We start from the raw sequence: 26,233 nt of genomic DNA, 5'->3' as shown, positions 1-26,233 counted from the left end.
CCACTAGAGACAGGCTGAAAAAGAGAATCAATCCCATAGACTCACATGTTAAAATGCTCAAATTTACAGCAGAACAAAATGTCTTTACAGCCTGGTGCAAAAGTGGTTTTGGTCTACAGCTAATTTTGCCCTTAATGACAACTGTGAGGGGGGTGAATTTTTTATTTATTTATAACTCATCCGTTTAAATTATATTAAGCCTTGTTGTGCAAAATTAAGGGAGTGACAGGTGGATTGCCTCTGTCACTAGCCATTTGTTTGCTGTAAGCCATTACGTCACCACAGCTAATCTGCCTCTTTGCCCATTTTCGGTTATCCGGGCGTGTCGCGCTGCCAAGATGGCGACGGCCTGCTCCGCCCACTTTAGGCTTCAAAAATACTCTTCAGAAACACTACGGGTGATGTCACAGACACTATGTTCATATATTTTTACAGTCTATGGTTGCATAGCATGTTTGCAAATTTGGGGGCGGAGCTATTAAGATAGGGGCGTGATCCTTTTGGGTAGACGCGTGTTTGTTTTAGTGATATTTACAAATATTTACCTTTCTCAGAAATCACTTACTAAGTAGCAGGCCTAACATATTAATGCTACTAATTTACATGTTTTTTTTTTTCCTAACTAGCATCATATTTGTTTAAATTTAGTCATTTGGGAAAGATCCATGTTATATAATTGGGCGAATGTGGTTTATTGTTGGCAGCAGATGGCCGATGCTGTCATGAACAGATGGGGGGCCACACTGATCACAGAGGGATGTGTTATGTTGTTATTTCTGAGCAGTCAAAACATAATTTTTATGACACTTCACATGAACCCCTGATGCCGGTGACTCTTTAAATAAATTCATGTTTAGTTAATAGTTTTTTTGTTTGTTTTGATGTTAAAAAAACATTACGTTTGTGGTTGAAACTGTCACAATACTAGAAAAACTAAAACTAAAATGTATTAAATATTACACATATTATATTTCTATATATAAGCTGCTATTTCTCTATATATAATATGTTGTATTTATGTTAAATTAATATTTCTTATTAATATAGGCCTGTAAAAATAATATATAGTTATTTATTTATTCAGATTATTTTACTAATCTTAATAAAAAATATTTAAAATATTTTTAAATAAACCGATTATTTTATTAATTATTTTATTAACTAAAATAAATAGAATTGCCCTTGTTAATCATTCTATTTGTTCATGATTTATTTATGATTAGGTATTTATAAAATAGTAGGCTACCACATTCACCCTGCTAGATACAAGTCATTCTCTGTAAATAAATAATAATGAAAGAAATCCCTCTTTTCCTCTGTGATTGGTTTCTGTGCTGCGTGCGGGTTCTTTAAGAGCAGGTCGCGCGCCTGCTCGCGCGCTATCAGTTGGAGCGGCAGCGTGAACGCGCAGTGGCTAAACGCGCCCAAGTTTCGCGCCAGACGCAGATGAGGCGATTCTCCTCACAGATTAGACTTAACATCATACAGGTGAGTTTTTACATTTTAAATGTCATTTTTATCTGTATTAATAAATATCTGAGGGGGATGTAGATGTGTAAAGCGTTTTGAACGGCATATACGAGAGTAAAGATGAAATGTCAGTCATTTTACGCAGAATACTAACTAAATATATTAGAAGAAATATGAGAAACTTTAATTTATTCGGTCATGTAGAGCCTAAAAATTGAATTTAAACTTAAGGCAGTCAAGATTACTGGATGTATTTGCTTAAAGCTGGTCGATATAACGTACGTTTTAACAGGAAAGTAGTAAAAAGTACCATGTCTGTTGGACATTTACTATGGTAGTACCTTGTTCTTTTTGAAGTACTTATAGTACTTTATGTATTTTTTTTTTACGTACCATATATTACCTTGTTTTTTTGTTGCTCATGAATACCGTTCAGTACCATGGTACAAAATTGGTGTTAGCATCCCATATCTTCTAGTTATCATTATTATCACCTTAGCCTACTATGGTGATCATATTAGTAATATAATATATAAAGCTACCATATTTTCTGGACATGTACTATAGCAGTACCATAGTATTTTTCCCCACTTTGGAGTACCATGGTATACTGTCATGTTTCCACCACAGCACTTCATTCAGTTCCATGATCATATTTTTTTTGGCATTAATACAAATGCTATGTCATTTTCAATACAATTAAATAAAGGTAATATCTAATTTCCTTGAAATAAAAACCTTGAGATATAATCAGTATATTATGAAATTCAGCCTACATGCAGCTCTATATCAAACCTAAATTGATGAATTATAAAGTATGGCTTGGAACCAAGTATAAAAAGTCTTATAAAACAATGCATTAATCTGCTTTTAATGAAATAGGACTATAAAACATAAGCCTAGTTGATATAATGGAGATATTATGGCACAGATACTTCACTCTGATCTAGGATCATTTTTCACATTATGGAAACTTTTGCTGCTGATCTGCTCCTATTCAATTAGGTCCGTCTCCCATATCCATAAAGCATTGCTGTAAAGTTCAGCGTTATTAATCTTAGTCAGCAAGTACATGGCAGAAACAATTCATGAGGTTTTCGGTGCAAAAATAGTACACGCTTCAGTCGAAATTAATTACAGCGTCAGGCAATTACACTCGAAAATTAGCTTGATGTGACGGATGGGGCGTAGCCGTATGATAATGCACATCTTTAGGCCTGATCAGACGAGCGATGTGAATTTAATCACATTTGAATACTTTTTCATTAGTTAATGCACTTATATTCACATTTCCATTTGCGTATTACAGCTGGCAGTGGTTTGCAGAGTTCAGATGAAGACATTTATCACCACCGACTCTGAAAGCGTTTGATAATCCACACAGGACTGGGATTGATTATTTCAGTTTGTTTAGGTTATAATTTACATTTATGCATTTAGCAGATGCTTTTTATCCAAAGCAACTTACAAAAGAGGAACAAACGCCTATTCTTACAATGGCAGGCAAGATTATTAGAAGACTTAGATTAGGAAGCACACTACCCAGTTAACGTAACGTTCTCAGAACGTTCTCTCAGAGTTATGAATACATGTTCTTCCTGTAATGTTAATAGAATATTCACTTTAATAATGTTCTCAAAACGTTATTTATACGTTTATCTGTTTTGCAACTTTTTATTTGGATCTTCGTCTTAACATTTTTCAAATGCTACTACTTGTTTCAGAATGTTCAGAAAACATGCAAAAGCATCAATCCCATAATGTTCCTCAAAATTTAGAGCTGCACGATTCTGCATACATTTAGAATCATGAATCAATTTTTTTTGCATAAATTTAGAATTTTTTTTTTTTTTTTTGGTTTCAAAACTACTACAACTAAACAAAATGACTTATACCACGGGCTGTTTAAATACTCGATTCTGATTGGCTGGAAGGTGTGCAGTAAAACCATAATTTAACATGACATGTAATTTACTAGAGGTTCTGACAAAATTATAATTGCTACAGTCTATTTAAAATATTTATAATATCTGGATGAATTATTTAAAGCCCCCCTGTAAGTCAATCATTTTATCCCTTAAAACTCATCTTTGATCACCAATATGACATTTAAACATCATTTCCTTGAAAAAAGGTCTTCATACATTGAATGTAACTCGACACCCTTGGCTCATTTAGTATATATGTGGTTTTATGAATATGCAAATGAGCCCCGCCTCCACTCACTCACTCAGCTCAGAGATCCACTCGTTGATGATCACACGTTGATCTGATTGGTTACAAGGTAGTTTGTGACGTCAGAAACACCAGCGATTTCAAAGCGTGTTTTTGAGACAGTCTTTGGTTCACTGCAGTTTTAAGGAGGAAATACTCAGCAATGCTGTCGACTTATGAATTTACACATGGTTTGTCTTATTAAAAACACCATAGACACATAAACAACATTAAAAGCTGGATTTTCTCCACAGGGGGACTTTTAAGAAATTGGTTTTAATGACTCTCTCATAAATACTTAATTGTTTCATTGCTGAAGGAATCAGGTTTTTTTGAACGAGACTCTTGAATGATTCAATGATAAATACATGTTTTTAACAGTAACTTGTCGCCACCTACTGGTGTAACAGCGTAATTGATACAATCATTATTTGAAGCACCAAGTTGCTTTCAAAAGATGATTTACACTATTTTGATCGCTACCGTAGACATCAGTGTTTATATCTGAACTAAAAACTTTTATCCCAGTTCTTCTGTGTTAATATGAATACTCGTAACACAAAAATATCAATACTGTGTGGTTGAAAAGACTGTATGTGAAGCAGTTTCATACTTCATACGCAGATCTGAATATTCCGGTTGTGAATAGACACAAGAGAATCGTTGTCATTTAGGAATAAGATCGAGTGGGAGTTTGAATTGGGATCACCATCTTTTAACGAATAATTATAAAAGAAATAATGTTTTCATAACGTAATATGAACATTGGCAAAACATTTTTTATTATAATGGTTTTCAAGTCAGTCCTGTATATGTTCCACCAGACGTTTTCTTCTTTAGATTTGTTTAGTTTGGGATATATTCATGAGGCAAAAGGATTTGGAAAAGCTGGATATTAGTTTTAACCTTGTCCTGTTCTTTGCCCCCAGCGCTGGCGCCTCTTTCTCCAGCTTTTTTTGCCTCTGTTGAAAGATGAATTTGAGCTTTCAGGGCGCTGGCAAAGTGATTGTTGCGTTTGCCTGGAATCAGCATTTTCTTTTCCATCTGTGGTGATTTAATAATCCGTTCTTAATAGCTGTGCTCCTGTACATCTGCGCTGGGATCTCCCATTGTCAAGATTTGCCTGGAATCGTTTTATCTCCTCCGGCGCCTCCATCTTGCCCTCCCGACGGCGTCACACACTTTTCATCTCATATTTGCTGATGTCTCTCCCCGCGGAGTGAGTGCTGTTCAGTATTCAGTTGCGTGCACTTGTTTGTCAGCTCACCTCAGGCGACTCTGTCCCACAATCAGCCCTGTGACCTCTGACCCTGCTGGAAAAAGATCTACACACTGGATTTCCTGATTGCGTTCTGTTCGAATTTGATTCGGTTCTAATTCGTTTGAGTGTTTATTGAATTTGCATGTCGATTTTGCATTTATATGAAAGGTAGGCTATCTCCTTGCTAATGCTGTTGCTTATACTGGGAAACTTTTAGACTTGGTACATTACAAAATTATACATTTTTACATAATTAGCTTTTGATTCAATTGTTCAATTATTATATAAACATTAACTTGTGAGCTTGAGATTATTTTTTTAATGACTCATTTAAAGGACCGGCTCAAAAAAGTAAATTGTTTGTGAATTGAACACTGAATGCACTGTATGTGTTGATTCACTAAAAAAGAACCGATTTAAATGACTCATTTTGTGTGAATCGTACATTGATTCACTAAAAATAACCGATTTAAATGACTCATTTTGTGTGAATCGTACTACACTGTATGTGTTGATTCACTTAAAAGAACCGGTTTAAATGACTCATTTTGTGTGAATCGTACATTGATTCACTAAAAATAACCAATTTAAATGGCTAATTTTGTGTGAATCGTACAGTACTACACTGAATGTGTTGATTCACTTAAAAGAACTGGTTTAAATGACTCATTTTGTGTGAATCGTACAGTACTGCACTGAATGTGTTGATTCACTAAAAAGAACTGGTTTAAATGACTCATTTTGTGTGAATCGTACAGTACTGCACTGAATGTGTTGATTCACTAAAAAGAACTGGTTTAAATGACTCATTTTGTGTGAATCGTACATTGATTTACTAAAAATAACCGATTTAAATGACTCATTTTGTGTGAATCGTACTACACTGTATGTGTTGATTCACTTAAAAGAACCGGTTTAAATGACTCATTTTGTGTGAATCGTACATTGATTCACTAAAAATAACCAATTTAAATGGCTAATTTTGTGTGAATCGTACAGTACTACACTGAATGTGTTGATTCACTAAAAAGAACTGGTTTAAATGACTCATTTTGTGTGAATCGTACTACACTGATTGCACAATATATTTTGATTCATTTAAAAGAACCGGTTTAAATGACTCATTTTGTGTGAATCGTACATTGATTCACTAAAAATAACCAATTTAAATGGCTAATTTTGTGTGAATCGTACAGTACTACACTGAATGTGTTGATTCACTTAAAAGAACTGGTTTAAATGACTCATTTTGTGTGAATCGTACAATACTACACTGAATGTGTTGATTCACTTAAAAGAACTGGTTTAAATGACTCATTTTGTGTGAATCGTACAGTACTACACTGAATGTGTTGATTCACTTAAAAGAACTGGTTTAAATGACTCATTTTGTGTGAATCGTACAGTACTACACTGAATGTGTTGATTCACTTAAAAGAACTGGTTTAAATGACTCATTTTGTGTGAATCGTACAATACTACACTGAATGTGTTGATTCACTTAAAAGAACTGGTTTAAATGACTCATTTTGTGTGAATCGTACAGTACTACACTGAATGTGTTGATTCACTTAAAAGAACTGGTTTAAATGACTCATTTTGTGTGAATCGTACTACACTGATTGCACAATATATTTTGATTCACTAAAAAGAACTGGTTTAAATGACTAATTTTGTGTGAATCGTACAGTACTGCACTGTATGTGTTGATTCACTAAAAATAACCGATATAAATGACTCATCTTGTGTGAATTGTATGTTGATTCACTAAAAAGAACCGATTTAAATGACTCATTTTGTGTGAATCGTACAGTACTACACTGAATGTGTTGATTCACTAAAAAGAACTGGTTTAAACGACTCATTTTGTGTGAATCGTACTACGCTGATTGCACTGTATGCTTTGATTCACTTAAAAGAACCAGTTTAAATGAGTCATTTCTTTGTAAATGATACCGTGCTGATTGCATTTGATTCACATCACTAAAAAGAACCAGTTTAAATGACACTTTTTGTGTGTGTGTGTGTGAATCACACCAGACTGATTGTGCTGTGTTTTAATATGTAATAATCAGTTTAAAAGAGTATTCGTTCATGAAACAAAATTATTTTCCTTGCCATTATTTTGTGGTGCACATCTTTTTTTATTTATTAAAGTACTTTAAAAAATACCTTTAGTCGCCGTTCATCACAGTGTTTTTGATTTAAGCGTAGTTTTATTAGTAGCATTTACTGTAAATATAAGTTTATGTAGTAAAGTAGTTCAAAAGTTTTTGTTCCCACAACTCGCCCTCGTTTGTTCAGGTCCACTAAGGCCCAGCGCTGTCCGCCCCGCTCACTCACTGCCATTCCCTCCGTCCATCATCCGCTCCGGCGGCTCAATAATTCATGCTTTGATTTGGGATGTGAATTAAAGACGTCAGGAGTGCTGACACCAACTCCTCTGTCATCCCGTCTAATGCTTTACTGATGTAGACTGATCTAGATCCAGCACTCCTTACAAAGTTTTACTTCACGATACTCCATATGCAAGATTTTTATCTAAATGTCAGTATTTTCACAGAATTATGTTTAAACATGGATGTTTTTGAGAAGAAAAGACCCACATATATTTGTATTAACATTTTGGGAGTGTGCAATTCAATGGCTGGCTCACTTATTAAATTTTTTAAACACTTGTTTGAACGAATTGGTTGAGTGAATGATTCACTGACTCACATTCATAAATGTTGATAAATAAATCAGTGCTTTTGAACTAATCTATTGAAATAATGATTCAGTCACTCCTCTCCATATACACTCACCTAAAGGATTATTAGGAACACCTGTTAAATTTCTCATTAATGCAATTATCTAATCAACCAATCACATGACAGTTGCTTCAATGCATTTAGGGGTGTGGTCCTGGTCAAGACAATCTCCTGAACTCCAAACTGAATGTCAGAATGGGAAAGAAAGGTGATTTTAAGCAATTTTGAGCGTGGCATGGTTGTTGGTGCCAGACGGGCCAGTCTGAGTATTTCACAATCTGCTCAGTTACTGGGATTTTCACACACAACCATTTCTAGGGTTTACAACCTAGAAGTCCTGTGGGCGAAAATGCCTTGTTGATGCTAGAGGTCAGAGGAGAATGGGCCGACTGATTCAAGCTGATAGAAGAGCAACTTTGACTGAAATAACCACTCGTTACAACCGAGGTATGCAGCAAAGCATTTGTGAAGCCACAACACGCACAACCTTGAGGCGGATGGGCTACAACAGCAGAAGACCCCACCGGGTACCACTCATCTCCACTACAAATAGGAAAAAGAGGCTACAATTTGCACAAGCTCACCAAAATTGGACAGTTGAAGACTGGAAAAATGTTGCCTGGTCTGATGAGTCTCGATTTCTGTTGAGACATTCAGATGGTAGAGTCAGAATTTGGCGTAAACAGAATGAGAACATGGATCCATCATGCCTTGTTACCACTGTGCAGGCTGGTGGTGGTGGTGTAATGGTGTGGGGGATGTTTTCTTGGCACACTTTAGGCCCCTTAGTGCCAATTGGGCATCGTTTAAATGCCACGGCCTACCTGAGCATTGTTTCTGACCATGTCCATCCCTTTATGACCACCATGTACCCATCCTCTGATGGCTACTTCCAGCAGGATAATGCACCATGTCACAAAGCTCGAATCATTTCAAATTGGTTTCTTGAACATGACAATGAGTTCACTGTACTAAAATGGCCCCCACAGTCACCAGATCTCAACCCAATAGAGCATCTTTGGGATGTGGTGGAACGGGAGCTTCGTGCCCTGGATGTGCATCCCACAAATCTCCATCAACTGCGAGATGCTATCCTATCAATATGGGCCAACATTTCTAAAGAATGCTTTCAGCACCTTGTTGAATCAATGCCACGTAGAATTAAGGCAGTTCTGAAGGCGAAAGGGGGTCAAACACAGTATTAGTATGGTGTTCCTAATAATCCTTTAGGTGAGTGTATATATATATATATATATATATATATATATATATATATATATATATATTACACAGTAGTGAAGATTTGAAGTGGATCAAAAAAGTTCATCAAAGTTGGTATAAGATTAATGTATAACTTTTTTGGTTCACTTCAAATGTTGACTACTATATATGATATATGATTTGATGCTCAAGAAACATTTATGATTATTAATGTTAAAACAAAAAAAATCTGGATTCTTTGATGAATATAAAGTTCAAAAGAACAGAATGAAATTGATCAAAAGTGACAGTAAAAACATTTCTAATGTTACTAAAGATTCTATTTAAAATAAATGCTGTTCTTTTGAACTTTCTTTTGAAATCACTCACTGCTCTTGATTAAATATATCTTTTTTAACTTTAATAAGGACCTAAAAACTAATGTTAGACCTTACCTGAAAAGCACAGTTTATTTTTATCTTTATTCACGAACCGTGAGCAATTTGAACCGTTACACCCCTAATATATATGTGTGTGTGTGTGTGTATATATATATATATATATATATATATATATATATATATATATATATATATATATATATATATATACACATGCATACATATGTGTGTGTACACTATTTATTATCCTCTATTCCTGTATAGCTGTACAGGCACAGGAGTTCAAAGCCATCTTTTCCCCTCATTTGGTTTAAATGAGCAGTTATCATGTGGAGCTTGTCTATATTTGTGCTTGTCTCGGCAGCAGGAGAGACGTGTGTGTGTTTGACACTGAGGACCGAAGCTCTTAAAATCGTTCCCATCAGCAGCAGGCCGTCTGTATAGAGGTCCCGCTTCTGACAGATATTGGTGACACGGGCACTTAAGGGAAAATTACACGGCTGTTTTCACGGACAGCCAGCTGGGTCTGCGGTATCCGTCATTATGCTGCGCAGCGGCTCAGAGTCACGCCGCTGTTGTTGAATTACGCTAATAATTCTTCAGTGATACCGCGGAGAACTCTTGTTTTTGTCAACTTTAATAACCTTGTCTAAAAAGTCCGCGCTGGACACACACTCGTCGTATGGAGACGTATGAGACTCATATTTCTAATATATTATAAATGTTACATTTTATTACATTACATATACCTTTTATTTTTGCCATTTATTATGTTTTCGTTCAATTTTATACATCTTTAAAAAATACAAATAAAAAAATAAATAAAAGTTAAACATTTTAACTTTTTTTTACTATTTGCATTTTTTAAAAAATTTTTACTTTAAAAAAAAAAGTATATTTATATAAAATTTTTCTTAGAATTGATTTATGTTCTATTTTATATACAATTTATTACAAATTATATATTTCTTTACATTTTATTACATTTTTACGCTCTTTATATGTATTTTAATAATTTGCGTATTTTTTTTCATTTTTACTTAAAATGATTTAACATTAATTTATTAACATTCTATTTTGTCTTTAAACAATTTACTTTTTTTAAAATATAATTTTTTGATTTTATAATTTATTTACGTTCAATTTTATATATCGTTTTAATTTATTTTACATTTTATCATATTTCAAATATTATCAACTTTATTTAAAAAATTTTTACTTTTAAGATTATTATGTGTTCATTTATATATATTATAAAATATATATATATATATATATATATATATATATATATATATATATATATATATATATATATATATATATATATATATATATATATTATTATTATTATTATTATTATTATTATTTTTTTGTATTTTTTTTTTTATTATATATATATATATATATATATATATATATATATATATATATATATATATATATTTAAAAATGTTTTTTTTTTTTACATTTTATAATATATTACTTCTACATTTCCTAAATCTAAATCCAGATCTCAATAGTGTGCTCAAATCGTCCTCGCTGGACACACTCGGATCGTATGGAGACGTATATGAGACTGCTAAAGCTAACATGTCATGTATAAACGCTTATGGACATGTTTTCTTAATCCTGCGAGCCCCATTCCTCAAGGCGTCACTCACCCGAGCGGACGCATGAATATCAAACTAGTTTCTCTCCCTCCTGTCCTGGTGTTTCTGGAAGGTCAGCAGTTTGAGGCGTCTTCACGTCTTCTCTTCTTCTTGCCCACTCAGCAAACGCGTGGGGTGAGATTTCTGTCTCCTGCTGTCAAGAGGAGGATTATATAGAGATGACGGCTATGAACTGAAATAAACCCATTGTAGGACAGTTTGGAAGCGTTCCCGGTGTACATGTACAGCCACAGGGAGGAAAATCACAACTCATAGGCCTAATCTCTTCTTAATGTCTATTGTTGTTCATAGACAGAATTAGGGTTAGATGGAGATCAGCTCGAGCCTTTGCTGAACATGTTCTTCTGTTTCAGTGTCTCAAACTGTGTTCGATTTGCCACGTCAACAATGTTTGCCATCAGAAATAATCTCCGAATGTCTTTCCTGCAAAAGGAAATCCTAAAGGTCCTTTCACACTGGACGCGATTGTGATGCACGAATAATTCGTGCAATGGTTTTATTGTTTGATCAGCTGTTTGTGTAATGAGCGCTTCCACACCGAACGCGAATGTGCTGCGGCGAAAAAACAACTTTTATTTTTTTCGCTTCGATGTCAATTTTTTTTTTTTTTTTTACTTTTGCGGCGACAGAAAAGGCTTCAGCCAATCACACACTACAAGGACAACGATTTGAAAGACAATGTGTGGCGTAGCATTGCCAACCAACTTTGTTATCACGACTGTGAGTATGTTGTGTGATAGTTTTAGTCGTTGTATAGTCCTGTGCTGTGTAGGCTAGCTGGCTAAACTACATTTGGGATAGAAAGCTAACACTATAGGCGGATCTTTTGTGACGTCATTGTTTATGTTTGCCGCGTTGCATCACGGGAATCGTGTGGCAGGAAACACCGCTAGATACCTGTAATTTGATTGTTTTGCACGTTTGGAGGAGGATTTAGAGAAGAGGATGGTTCACTCTTGCTGTGTGGTCGATTGTACGGCTCGTTGGGGGCCTGATAAAAAGTTTTTTCGAATTCCCTCCGAAAAGGATCGCGAAAAACGAAAGAAATGGTTGCGTGCAATTAGGCGATTGAACCTGGACGCTCCGAAGCCTGGATTCCTAACGTTACTGATCGAGTTTGTGAGGCTCATTTTGTTCATGGTAACGTTAGGCCTAAGTCTTAGTGACTATGTATTTATAGAAGATTGAATAAAATAAAAAATAATAAAACTGAGTCAAATCAACCGAGTCATATGTTTTCGCGTTCTGATTCAGGTGTCCCAAACCGCGATCCACAGCACCCGGACTACCGTATTTTCCGCACTATAAGCAGAGGCGCACCTTCAATAAATGGCCTATTTTATAACTGTTTTCATATATAGGGCGCACCGGATTATAAGGCGCATAGAATAGAAGATACTGCAGTCAAACGTTTGACTGGGTTTGCGTTATGCAGTGGTCACCAACCTTTTCAAGCCTATAAGATCACATCCAAGTCCAAATGTAAACCAAGATCTTCCACTTGCAAAAAAAAATATGAAAAAAACAAGTGGCTGAGCTGTAAAACCTTGTTTATACTCGACGCGTCCGCATGAGCGCGAAGGTAATAAAAAAACTAATATCCGTCTGCTCGGGCAGATTCGGCTTAACAGCGCGCGCGCGCATCCGCAGATGCACGACTTTGAGCCGAATCTGCCCGAGCAGACGGATATTAGTACATCTCATCATCACCCAGTTTGCGCGTCTAAATCAGTTGTATGGTCTGGTGTTCAGTCTAAAACAAAACAGTTGCGTCAAGTATAAATGCCTCGTCTGTTTGGGGAGCTGCACGCACAGTCAGCGGAGATCTCATATGGGCTTTGAATAACTTCGATTTTGTCACCAATACAAATTTTGAGCTTCTCTCCAAACCTCCTCCGGTCTTCAGATGTTAAAGTGCTTAGGCTATATATTGTGGATTTTGCCCGCTAACTCTCTTGAAAGTGCTCGTCGCGTCTTTACAGCCCGCAATACTGTTTGATTTGTTGCCACACAACCACTCGCGCATGCGTACAAAGATGTCAACAAAGATCCTCCTATTAGCGTCAAAGATAGAGACAGAGACCGTGTTTACTTTGAACATGTAACAAAATGTAGTGAGACTATTTAGGGCTGGTTTTAGTGTACTATACATTCTTTGTGTGATATCTACAGTTTCTAGTCGAATGATTTTAACTTGTTACTTCATGTGTTACATGTAATGTGTAGTTGACATTACAAAACGCACTGTTGAAGACGCAAAAAAACTGTGGAAAAACCTCAGGGACACCTGTGTGAGAAAAAGGAGAGAGGAAAAGGAAACTAAAAGTGGACATTAGCATTCTCCCCTTCAGACTCTCTGTTCTGTAAGATTGGGTGCACCCAAAACCTTCTTTCCTGTCTTTTAAAGAAAATGAAAAGCTTGTCTTCACTGGATGATGATGATGATGATGAAGTGTCCATGTTTTCTCAGTTGTCGGCGTGAAAGTTTTGGAATGTTGAAGCTCTGAACGTCACAGACGTCGCAAATGTGAACTATTTCGTTTCGATTTTTCGTTACGCGTCCGGTTTGAAAGGGCCTTTTATACGTGCGTTCACACCGCACGCAAATTGAGCGTCTGCATGATTTCCATGTTAAGTCAAGACGCATTTATGCGCATCTGGAGGTCCTGCAGCGGCGATAGACGCGATTTCGCTTCATTCGCGCAAAAGACGCGAATTGAGAGCGTCTGGTGCGCAGAGGTGTCAAAAGTATTCACATTCATTACTCAGGTAGAAGTATAGATACTAGGGTTTAAAAAGACTTCTGTAGAAGTTGAAGTATCAACTCAAGCTTTTTACTCAAGTAAAAGTATAAAAGTACTTGTTTCAAAAGTAAAAGTAATGTAAGGAAAAAAATTCTCTCTCTCTCTCTCTCTCTCTCTCTCTCTCTCTCTCTCTCTCTCTCTCTCTCTCTCTCTCTCTCTCTCTCTCTCTCTCTCTCTCTCTCTCTCTCTCTCTCTCTCTCTCTCTCTCTCTCTCTCTCTCTCTCTCTCTCTCTCTCTCTCTCTCTCTCTCTCTCTCGCCCCGATTTCTCCCTCGCTTACCGCATGGAGGTTTCCTTCGGAGGACTTTTGGCGCTGCGCACAACCAAATGTGACTACAGCCTCTCACAAGTTAGAAAGACACCACAACGCCAGTCAGTTTAGCGCTGTGTATTCAGGAAGCGGGAGTCAGATCTAAACCGTTTGTGTAATTGGCCAATTATTATTATTTTTTTTTAACGATGAAAACAAGCCGAAATTAAATAGGAGTAACGAGGCTATTTTTAAAATGTAAGGAGTAGAAGTAAAAAGTCGTCTGAAAAATAATTACTCCAGTAAAGTATAGATACCCCAAATTTGTACTTAAGTAAGGTAACGAAGTATTTGTACTTCGTTACTTGACACCTCTGCTGGTGCGATACGCGTAAGTGATGATATTTGGTGCTTTTTGTGCATTCACGCGTTTGAAGCGAGTTCGTGTCTGACGCCCGAGTTGAAAAATCTGAACTTTGGCTGTTCGCCTGTTCGCGCCGCGTAAACCAATCAGGAGCCTGCTTGCTGCTGTCACGTGGCGAAGTAAAAACAAAGTAAATCTTTTATCACATAAAAAGTTGATTTCAATATATGAGACATATTCATTTTGTATTGAATGCTATTTATTCCATATCTAAATCCAGATTATATGAAACATTATTCTAATGTAAAGACAACCAACATACTTTAGTGTATAAGAACATAGTTCGTGTCTGGACAGTGTTGTGTGAGGGAAAAAAAAAAAATCACAGGACAGGTTAATTACTTTTGGAGGCTGGCTCCATTTATCATCAAAACAAAAATAAATGACAGATTAGGTGGGTGAGGGCGAGGGTGATCCTCGCTCCGATGCGGGACAACAGGTCATCAAACTGGGCGCGGGACAGGCGGAAGCACCGCTAAAAGCGGACGTCATCCAGGCGCAGCTCCTGGAGCAAGTGGTGAAGCTCGCCGAACTGGGTACCTCTCTGGATCGAGGGTCTGGTGGACCCAAGTACGGCGACGATGACCCCTACTCCGCTGTTCTGCTCTCCAGAGCAAATACATTCAACTCTCTCGATGAATACTTGATCAATTTGCGTGCGGTGTGAACGCAGCATTATAGAAAATCTAAATAATAAAGTGAGACCGCTTCAATATCCCAGTTGTTTCTCTCGAACAGCGATGAGATTAGATGGGAAAAGATAAAAAGTTCCTCTGGTCTCAACAATGTCTCACACAAGTCGAGTTATCTGTGGCATTACCTATAGAAAATAAAATAGGACTTCTCTTTAATATATTTAATGTTGTGATCAGATTGAGACTTATGATATATTTTTTTTATATCATTTATTAGATATTACTTTTGTTTTTGTTAAATTTTATATTGTAATATTTCTATTTTATATATTTTTACATTTTATTACATTTTTTATACTATATATTTATATTTTATTACATTTTTTACATTATGTAAAATTTATTATTTAGCAATTTTTTTATATTTTTAATTTATTACATTATTAATTTTATTTTACATAGTTTCTTTGATTTTGCTTTTTTTTTTTATTATTTTTTTTTTATTCACATTATTTAGCCTACATTTAACTTATTACATTATTTTGATATTTTATTTTTCACATTTTACTATAAAATTATGTTCTATTTTATATATATATATTAGGGCTGGGAAATGATTAATCGCGATTAATCGCATTCAAAATAAAAGTTTGTGTTCACATAATATTTGTGTGTGTACTGTGCATAATTATTTTGTATATATAAATACACACACATGCAAGTAAGTATTTAAGAAAAATTTGTTATTTATATATAAAATATTTATATTTATTTATAATGCAAATTATATATAATATATATATACAGTATATTTAAGCAAATATTTCTTAAATATATACATGCATGTGTGTGTGTGTGTATATATATATAATTATGGACAGTACACACACATATATTATGTGAACACAAACTTTTATTTTGAATGTGATTAATCATTTCCCAGCCCTAATATATTTATTTATTTATTTATTTATTTATTTATTTATTTGACACTGTATTGTATTGTCAGGGAAACATCTTGATGCTTGAACAGTACAGTACGGTTTTCCATCACACATGACATTTGGAGTTTGTCCCAAGCTCAAGGTGACCCGGACGTTTCCCACAATCCTGCCGATGCGGCGATAGCGATTTGTTATTGATGAATGAACACGGACAAACCGAAATATAAAAGGAAAAATCAAAGAATGTCACCAGTAAGGGCTGTGATGGATGGCATCAGGTCTGTTTCCAGGCATTTTCCTGAGACCTGCACATGGCTTCTTCTTTTCAGACCCGTTTTATCTTGATAAACACACACTTGGTTGGACAATTTCAGCAAATCTCATTCATAAGGTAGCGTTTATACGACAAGGATGTACTAAAAACAGAATAAAAACCGGACATAAAACATTTTAGATTATGTAATTTCGAGGATCGTTTTAATCGTTTTCTAAGGATGTTAATCTTGATGATACTGTATTATTACTTTGTCTTCTGGGGAAATTTCATCTTCACACAACCAGAAACATTCACTTTAATCACAATTTTAGAATGTTCTCCTCTGATTTAATATCCCGTTTACTTCCTTTAAGAAAATGTCAAATCCTTTGAACTCAAAGGCTTCGACAACATCTATCATCCTTGAGTCTGTTTTAAGGAACCTTTCATTTTTCATGATGACAATGTTATATTGTTGTATATTATATATTATGTATATGTATATTATATTGTATATTGTTGATTTGTGTAATACTTCTAACCACTTGTGATGATGTCCGTATGCCCCCTTTATTTCTTACTGTTAATATCTGTATCCTTTCATTTGCTCAAAAAAAAAGTTGAAAACGTAATACGCATGTGCATGACGTCACCGTTTTCAGAGATTCACGTTTTTGTAGTTTACACGGAGATGTCGTTTTTTCACAAACTTGTACTTTGAAACCCGCTTTTTCAAAAGTTTGCGTTTTCAGGGATGTACGTGTAAATGAACGGCCGTAACGCTTAAAAAGTGTAACGTTTTTAGTTGAAAACGTTGACGTGTAAACGGCCCCTAAGAGTTTGATTTCATGAAACCACCATTTGTTTTTCATTATTTTACATTTTATTTATTAAATACATTTTTTAGATAATAAATTATATTTTTATTTTACGTTTTATTATATATTTTATGTTCTGTTTTAAATTCAGCATTTTTATTTTAATTTATTATATTTTTCATTTTACAATTTTGTTATGTTTTTATGCTCGGTTTTATATTATTTAGCCATTTTTTATTTATGTGATTTTTATTATATATTTTATGCTCAGTTTTTTTTTTTTTTTTGTATTTGTTTATTACTTAGCCTTTTTATTTGACTTTATTTATATTATATTATATTTGATTATATTTTTCATTTTCCCCTCAATTTTATACATTTTTATTTTTGAATTTTACACTTCTCGTTCAAATCTTTATCTTGATAAACACCCGAATTTAACCCGATTCTCTCTTAGCCCTCGTTTCGGTTCGGTTTGAAGCCAACCACCTTCATTTCTCATCCGATTGTGGCCTCTAATTAGTTTTCGAGAGGCTTTTCGGGACAAATAATGACAAATTCGTGTCTCGGCGCGTCACGACTCCAGCGGGGGTCAGTGAATAATGGGATCGGCTTCAGTCGTTTTCCTCGGAGGCTGAAATGAAAGCAAAAACACGCTGGCGTTTCCTCCCCGAGGAGCCGGTTAATGAAATGCAGTTTGTTTGGCCCTCGACACGGACTCTAACGGCAGTAAATGAGCGTCCCAGAGGCTCCGAGGCGCGTCACCGATTCACTGAGGGTCATTATGAACGCGAGGAACAGCAGAATAAAAGGATGAGCGAGAGTCTTGCTCAAACACGCACAGGCTCGAGTTGCTGCCGTAATGGAAAACATGATGCCGAACCTGAGGATCTGGCAACCGGCCTTGTTATTGGAAAAAAGAGGCATTGCCGCCCTGATAAATGTTGTTAAAGGTCCTTCTCTGTGATTTGCATGGAGACACGCTGTGACGTCCTGACGGGCGATTCCTCAAGCGCTCGTCTCTGAGTGAGTTCAGTCAAACCGAGTTCAGAGGGAAGTCGTTGAGAGGGTTTAATGTCCTCTGTTTGTGACCTGTGATTTTCGGAGACCTGCTGGGGCACCATCTGCTCGAGCACGAATGCTGAATCCACCGGCGTATGAAGTATAAAACACATAACATTACGCTTTAACATCTCAACAGTGCCTCAAGGTCACAGAGCTTTTCGCACATTTCTCTTCTCGAGGTTCAGAAGTATCAATATGAGCTTTAACATTCGTCATCAAACTCTCAGACTCCTTCATGCGAATCACCCCAGATAAGATGATCGCCAATCTTTATTAGTAGTAGATAAGATAACCATATACATTTTGGTAAATATTAACATTTATACACATTATAATTTAAAGCATATTTTTATTAGATTTATTTATTTAATAATGAAAAATGCAATTAATAAATGAAAGAATGTTGAATACATTTATTGCATGTTTATTAGTACTATGTATTTATTTATAATGACATACAAATTATGATGAAATGCATCAAGTACTAATTATGAAATATGGGTTATAACATGCTTAGTATTTATATATTTAATAATTAATTAATTAAATGCTAATAATTAAACAATTTACAGCACGTTATATTATGAATTAATAAAAATACAATAATTTATCTTCATTTCAAAATATACTTCACTATATACATAATTATTAGTAGTATTGAATTAATAAATAAAATATGTATTATGTATGTATTATAACATATTTTTAGCATTTTATTTATTAATTTCATTACAATAATAATTATATGAATGCAAAATTAATAACAATTGCATATTTTATTAGTAGTATTTGTTATGGGCAATTTTATTTATTCATTTGATGGTGATGATTAATAATATGAATATGAAATATCTTCATTTTAAAATAAATGCACTTCACATATATATATATATATATATATATATTTAATATTAAAAACATAATTAAACATAATTAATATTAAATGAATGAAATATGTATTGTAACTATTTTTTTAGCATTTTATTTATTCATTTCATTATAATAATAATCATTATATGAATAAAAATACAAAAAAGAATAACAATATAATTTATAGCATATTTTACTAGTAGTATTTTATTTAATTCATTTTTTAAAATGTATTTTTATTAGTATTTTTGTTTGATTTATTCTTCCATTATTACGTGTTCTCTGAGTGTTTGTCTCTGTTCAGCGAGTCTGATGAAGCCCTGATTGATTAAGTCCCGTTGATGAAGTGGCCGAGAGAGAGAGAGAGAGAGAGACCGTCGTCTGAGTGCCACACAGATCTTCACATCTTCCTCTCATCCATCATGACACTGAGACACGTCCATTCAGCGCCAGCGACTTCTGTGCCCACCATCCATCTTTCCCCTCGTCTTTGTCCGATCGCTTTAATCACGCCGTCGCTGTTCAGCTTTAAGATAATCGTCTGCTGACATTTCGTATCCCGTGATCCCAGACTAGCGACAGCCTAACTTGTATTATTCATGAATGGTTGTTTGGTTTCCTCCAACAGTCGGCTAATGCTTCGTTAAAACGCTTCACTGACGGATAAAGACGACATTTACAACATACAGTTTTGCTGGTATCACCGTTTTGTAATCAGTTTCACCATTACGCAGAATGTCAGGGTAATTATGGGAGTTTTGATTGGATTCGTTGAAACACTCATTCACTCTATCCTATTTGATGATTGACTCTTAAAGCCTCCACATCATTAACATGATTAACACCGTACTGAAAAACCTGCTATATGATTTTCATGTCCTCAAGTCTTTTCTGGAAATATGACTTTTTATAGCATATCATATCTGAAAAATTCCATTTTTGAAGAGAAATCTTTGTCTTATTTCACTAAGGGTTATTTTAGTTAACTGGAACTAAAAGCATAAAAAGGATTTTTTGTAGTTGTTTGAAATAAAATAAATATATAATATATAAAAACTTATTTTATTTCAGCTAGTTGCATACCAATATTTCTCTTTTTCATTTAGTTATTTAACTTGATCTACTAAAATAACTAAAACTGAAATAAAAGACATATTTTATAAAAACAAAAACTTGAAACTTGTTTTATAAAAATGACAAAAACACAACAAAATGACAAAGTTTAAAATAAAATAAAAACGAAATATAAAACTAACTCAAAATGTTATAACACTGATTTAACTTTTATATGGTTATATTGTTAATGTTTTATATTTACATTGATATTTCAAAATAAATAATTACTCTAACGCATGCTTACTTAATATTTTGTATGATGTTTTAAAGAAAATGTATCTGTGTCATTTGTATTAATATTCCTAATGCATTTATTTATATGGATATAAATTGAAATGGTTCAAATATTTATAATACATTATTTTTCCGTTTAGATTAATATGCATTTAAAAAAATTTTCATTTAAATAGTGTTACTTACAAGTAATAAATTGTATATAAAACATGCCTTGATGATTTTTTTTTTCTTCAGAACTTCCAAAAAACTAAACATGGAAAAATTTACTCATTTTATATATTTTGTGTTAAGATTCAGTAGACAGTACTTTTAAGGTAAAAAAAAACTTCTGAAAAGCATATAATATTGCTTAATTTTGAGGTTTTGGGTTGAAACAGCTAATGGTCATGCCACTAGGCTGAATTAAATGTTGAATACGTGTCTGTTGTGTGTTAACAGGTTGAAGTACAACAGACCAGAGGCCAAACACACTGCAGCGAAGGCGTCATTTCCTTGACTCTGTGCCGTCCGCCTACATCTGATCCCAACCCGATCGATAGTACCAACCTTGCAAGACGTTTCTGTGTGAGAAAACGCGTTCAGAGGCAAGCAAGAAGGAGCAGATCATCTGATTTACCAACCTAATGGACAGACAGCGGCTCACGAATCAAACTGGCTCTGCAAACGGCTCATTTAATGCTCGCAGAGGTTCACATGTTGATCTAGTGATCCGATAAGGTGCCTGAAATTCTTCTGTCTGCCACTTTCTGCACAAGCCAGAAATGAGAAACTTGCCGTCGGTGCAAATTTTGCTTTAGTGTAAAGTGGCGCCCAACGTGGGGCACAACACCTGCATACCGCGTCCCATCTGGATCCAATTAGCCCTAGCCCTGCAGCGAAGAGGAACAAGGAACGAGTGTGTGACTCGAGTCCCTGCACGCGCTGCTGTTTTTATCCACCGTGGCAGCCTGTTGTGTCATGTCCCATCGACTTGCGCCTTGCCACTTGAGGGTCAGATCAGATGTGACAGGTCTGAAATAAACAGGCCTGTCGTTTTGAGCAGCAAAGTCCCGGATTGCTCCACTTGTGTCAGTTTGCGTGTCCGTCACGCGGGCAGAAGTGTCGGGAGGGTTGACTTTGGCCTCGGTTGTCCACATCGAGGTCACTGTACCAATCTGGCCAACCTCTCAGTCCAACCCACCCTCCAGACAGCTTGCAAGTTCTGCCGTCGCCCTCCCTGGAGGATGAGCGATGTGTCCACACTGGACTATGAGCTGCTTTTGCCGGGGCCTTCGTTCGCTGGGGTTCCCAGCAGCCCACCTTTTGGAGGAGACTCCGAGCAAAGGACGGCCTTCGCGTTCGTTGGTCTCCTGATGCTGTTTTTGATTTTCCTGTTGGTGCGTTGCTTCCGGATATTGCTGGATCCCTACAGCCGAATGCCCGCTTCCTCTTGGACCGATCATAAGGACGGCTTCGAGCGGGGCCAGTTTGACTATGCCTTGGTGTAGTCACATGACCGAGAGAGCCTTAGCCCAACCTGTAGCTCATGGCGCCGACTACGCCAAAGGCAAAGCACCTTGGAAGTCGCGCGCGTCAATGTACGCTACTTCCCCAACACATCTTAATTAACAGGGTCGTCCATTTCGTCCGCTGTAGCTACATCCTCAGGACGGTCTACAAGGTCTACAGCGAATGCACGTGGAGCATGAAGTCAGTGGTTCAAGGTGCCCAACACGACACTCACTGTGAACTGTTACTACCCTTCACAAAGTCGACGACTTTACATATTTCATTGTTGATGTAGATATATCTTAATTGTAAAAGATGATGAATCTTCTCAATGGACCTTAGTAGGTGGCATATTTAATTTAACACAACTGAAAATAAGGATAGATGATGCACCATCGATCGTTCAGCCAATGAAACATTGATAAAAATGTATTTACAAGTACAAAAAGGGAATTCAGTAACACTTTTGTGTTAAGAGGAACTTTAATAGTTTAAAAAAAAAATTACCAACGCGTTTCGGCTTAATAGCCTTCCTCAGGGTACACAACAGACACAATGCATGAAGATTTTAAAACATCTACATTTCGAGTTACTCACACGAAGAAAGTTAAAAACAGTTTACAAGCTCCACTCAAGCCGTCACACTAATAGGTAAAAAGGTTAATTATCGAAATGAAACAGTCACCCAATCAGAACACATCCTCATCAAATGTGCATGTTTTACCCATTTCTACATTATAAAAAATTGAGTCATCAAATAACAAGGTCACATCTTCCATTTATAAAAAACAACAACAGATTCATACAATAAACAACATCACAGAAACTTTAAGACAAAAGTCCTCATTCATACCTTTTGGAAACCAAAAAGCCTCTTGTTTTTTCCTCACATAATCATTGTTTCCATATCTTGTACTCTGTTTTATCTTTTCAATACCAAGAAAGAAAAAAGATGCTTTTTATGGTTACACTCACAAAAAAGTCTTGAAACAGGACTCTTTCGATCCTTTACATTTATTGCACTTCTATGTTCTCTTATCCTCTCTTTAAATGAACACATATTATTACATGGACATTGAATCATATAAATCACATTTTTTGTCTTACATGTTATAAAACTCTTAATATATACGACGACTCTTATTTCCAAGATGATTAAAAAACGTAACATTATTATTTTGTAAATTGACGATTACCACACTTGAAATTACCAAATAGAGTTTGACCTAGAGTTATTTTGTGATGTTTTTTTTGGTAGGACAGGCTTTTACAGCTCTATTTTTTATATTACTGGCCCTTTTATAAGCAATTACTGGTACCCTATTAAATGTCCCATTTAGTTTTGGATCATCTTTAAGAACACACCAATTCTTTAATACAATATATTTAATATTAGTTGTTCTAGGAGTATATGTAGTGCAGAAAATAAGATAATTTGGTAGAATTCACAAGCATATCTCGACTTTTATGATCTACTTTTTGGACTGCATTGTGTAACCAATCTGTAACCAACCAATCTAAATTTTGACAACATTATTTTTCTCTCCCTTAAAGTCATTATTTTCACAAATTCTTTTTTATCTACTTAACTGACTAATTGGTAAACCTTTCTTTAAGGCAACTGGTTGATAACTGTTGGCGTGTAAAAGTGTATTTCTGTCTGTAGGTTTATATGTATAAACATAACTATGTATTTACAAAAAAAATTCCAGTGGACAAAAAAAAAAAAAAAAAAAAAAAAAAAAAAATTGTAAAAAACAAATTTGTGTTAAAAAATTAAACAATTACATGATTTAGGAACGTGAGACCTATTGAGCCTTAAGTTTTTATGAAATTTGTTCATGAATGCATGGTTTAACGAACAATTTACACCAAAATCTGTCGCTAAATTGTTAATCACTGCATTTGAGTGAAAAAATTACACAAGAAGCGGTTTTGCAAACAATTTACACTTTGTTCTACTCGTGTTTTATAAACCATTTCCACCTTTACAGCCTCATTTTTGTTTGTGTCAAATAAAATATGCCATCTACCCTAATTATGGTCCATTAAGTATGATTTTTTGTCTATTTAGCATGATAATCTTGTGCTAAAAACATCTTCAGCGTTGTTGGAAAGCCCTAGGATTGTCCAACATACCTGCTGCCTTCGACAGATCCACTCTAAACTCTGTGCTTTATATTTCTGAGGATTTGGAACAAAAAACCCTTTAAGACTCCAGAACTGAGTGTCAATCCTTGTATTATTGCCTTTTGACTCTTTCCTGTCCTTTGTCTTCTTTGACTATATGTATATAAGCCATATGTTCTCATATCTCTAAGGTGTTCATGTCTTTGGTTGTTTGTTTGCCGATCTGCCGAGCTCTTTGAATCTGTCGTGAGCTAAGAGAGGGTTAGAAACTAGTGAAAGCTTTATTTTTATATCCTGACTCAAGAAGATTTGGAGTTCCCTTTTTGCTAACGTGTCATGTCGAATTTGTTGCTGTCATTTGGACTTGATGTGCAAAGAGTGCTAATGTGCCAGGAAACGGATGAGCCTGCATTGCTTTGTGAGTTTTGTAAGTAGATTGGATATTTTCCTAATTCCTTTTTGTCTGAAATAAAAACTGGGTTTATTCACTTATGTCTTCCTGTATCTTCAGGACAAAGTGTACCGAAGTGCCTTCTACTCCCCCGAGATCAATAAGCCATTTCTACTTCGATGCACTCGCTGAATCTCTTCAACTTGGCTAAAAATGGCTTTTGCACACAGAGAACAGAAAGACAAAGGTTTAAAAATATAACCCATGTTTTATTGCCATTTGTTGTTTCATACAGATGTTTACAAACATTGTGCGGATCACTCGGATCTGACAGATGGATGCATCCAATCGAAAACAGTATAAAAACAATGCATTTTGAATTACTCATTAGCAGTGTTCTGGGTGCTCAGGTTTCTCTGTCATGGATCTTTATGGCTCAAAAAATTCATACAGACGCCGTTATCAATGCAACTTAGAGATTTATCAGAACTGACATTATCCTGAGCGACCTGGTCCACTTTCTTTGGTCTGAAGTTTGTAACTCAACACCAGCTTGATGACTATTTCAAGTTTGCTGTTGATTTTTGACATACAGTACAGTCACGCACATTCGCTCTTTTACATGTAGTGGCATCAATAAAAACAGAAAAGATATGTAAAGTATACAAAGTTCCCATGTTAGACAAATGGTTATGCATAAATATAGCTCAGGCTGTCGTACAGTGCAGTTACTTTGATGTTCAAGAAACTATTTCATCATTCTAGCACCAGAACTTGTATATGCCCAAATTACTTGTTTAAATCAAATGTCCTGAAGATTAAATTCAGGGCACAGCCTTTGAAAACAGTCCAATGTTGCTGGTCGTCGCAATAAACAACAGTATTATTCAAATGATGCGTTCAGATGATCGATGGACAGGCTCATGTAAACAGTGACGTCTGTCACGTAGTGCTCAGTGACAGTTAATTAAGGACGCTGTGATCATTAATTGTCCGTCTTTAGAGGAAAAACAAAGTCAACAGCTCTTAAAGGCTATTTATCTAATGTTTACAAGTAAATATTTGGTTTGGCAGTCTTGATGCTCAAGAATACACAAAAAGAAATACAAACGAAATCTACATTTCACTTTAAAATATACAATTTAAATTTTCAACAAGCTTTGATAGTATTGATTTTTTTTTTTCAGCATTGAGACAGTACAAAAGACAATCACACAAAATAAAAAATAAAACACAAAAGACTTTTGAAAAAAAAAATGTCACGTTTGAAATCCACAAATCAAGCATGTTCGTAGTACAACGGAAGTTGGAATCATAGCACCTTGCGATTTACTGAGAAACTAAGAAACGAGGGTCGTTTTTTTTCGTTCCCACACTGAAGTTGAAAAGTTGTGTTTGCATGTCCACATCTGGAGTGTTTTGGAGGACAGCTTGCCAAACAGTTCTTATGTACCATTGAGACCGCACGTCTCCAGCTGCAATCAAAAATGGCATCTGGTTGGTTTACCCAGCAGGCTTTCAATTCTCCATTCATATATGCTCTGTTTGCTCTGTTTGTGTCTTTGCCAAATACAAAGACAAGAGCACTCTGAGCACACAAGTATGGAGAAGAAAATGGTTTGAATTGTATGTTCGAATGTTTGTTCTACATCACATGCATATTCGAAAACCCTTTGGGTGTTGCCATTTTTGGAATGAAATTTCCCTGATTTAAAAACGCAGAGGAGCCCTAGTGCAAATTGAGCGTTTAGCACCACTCCTGTCCTAACTGCTGTACGTATATGTGTGTAAAATGAGGTAACGTGATGTGGCAGCTTATGCAAACACTCCAGAAAAT

General features: G+C 35.3%; 1 protein-coding gene across 2 annotated transcripts; it reads left to right on the top strand.

Moving 5' to 3' along the window:
* The first annotated feature begins 1,361 nt into the window (after window positions 1–1,361).
* On the top strand, window positions 1,362–26,142 carry LOC307170040 (cortexin-1-like). 2 transcript variants are annotated; one of them, XM_079890977.1, is made up of 4 exons: window positions 1,362–1,488; window positions 16,091–16,277; window positions 20,826–24,432; window positions 24,517–26,142. In XM_079890977.1, exon 3 carries the CDS (start codon window positions 21,611–21,613, stop codon window positions 21,872–21,874), a length of 264 nt encoding a protein of 87 aa, XP_079747103.1. In that variant the 5' UTR covers window positions 1,362–1,488; window positions 16,091–16,277; window positions 20,826–21,610; the 3' UTR covers window positions 21,875–24,432; window positions 24,517–26,142. The 2 variants fall into 2 exon arrangements, with proteins under 2 accessions (XP_079747103.1, XP_079747102.1); XM_079890976.1 differs by lacking the exon at window positions 16,091–16,277 and having other exon boundaries at window positions 20,848–24,432.
* Window positions 26,143–26,233: the final 91 nt, after the last annotated feature.

This window comes from Squalius cephalus (assembly GCF_949319135.1).
Source record: "Squalius cephalus genome assembly, chromosome: 13".
Taxonomy (NCBI): Eukaryota; Metazoa; Chordata; class Actinopteri; order Cypriniformes; family Leuciscidae; genus Squalius; species Squalius cephalus.
The sequence above is the reverse complement of the archived record's forward strand: the minus strand, read 5'-3'. Positions and strand labels throughout refer to the sequence as shown.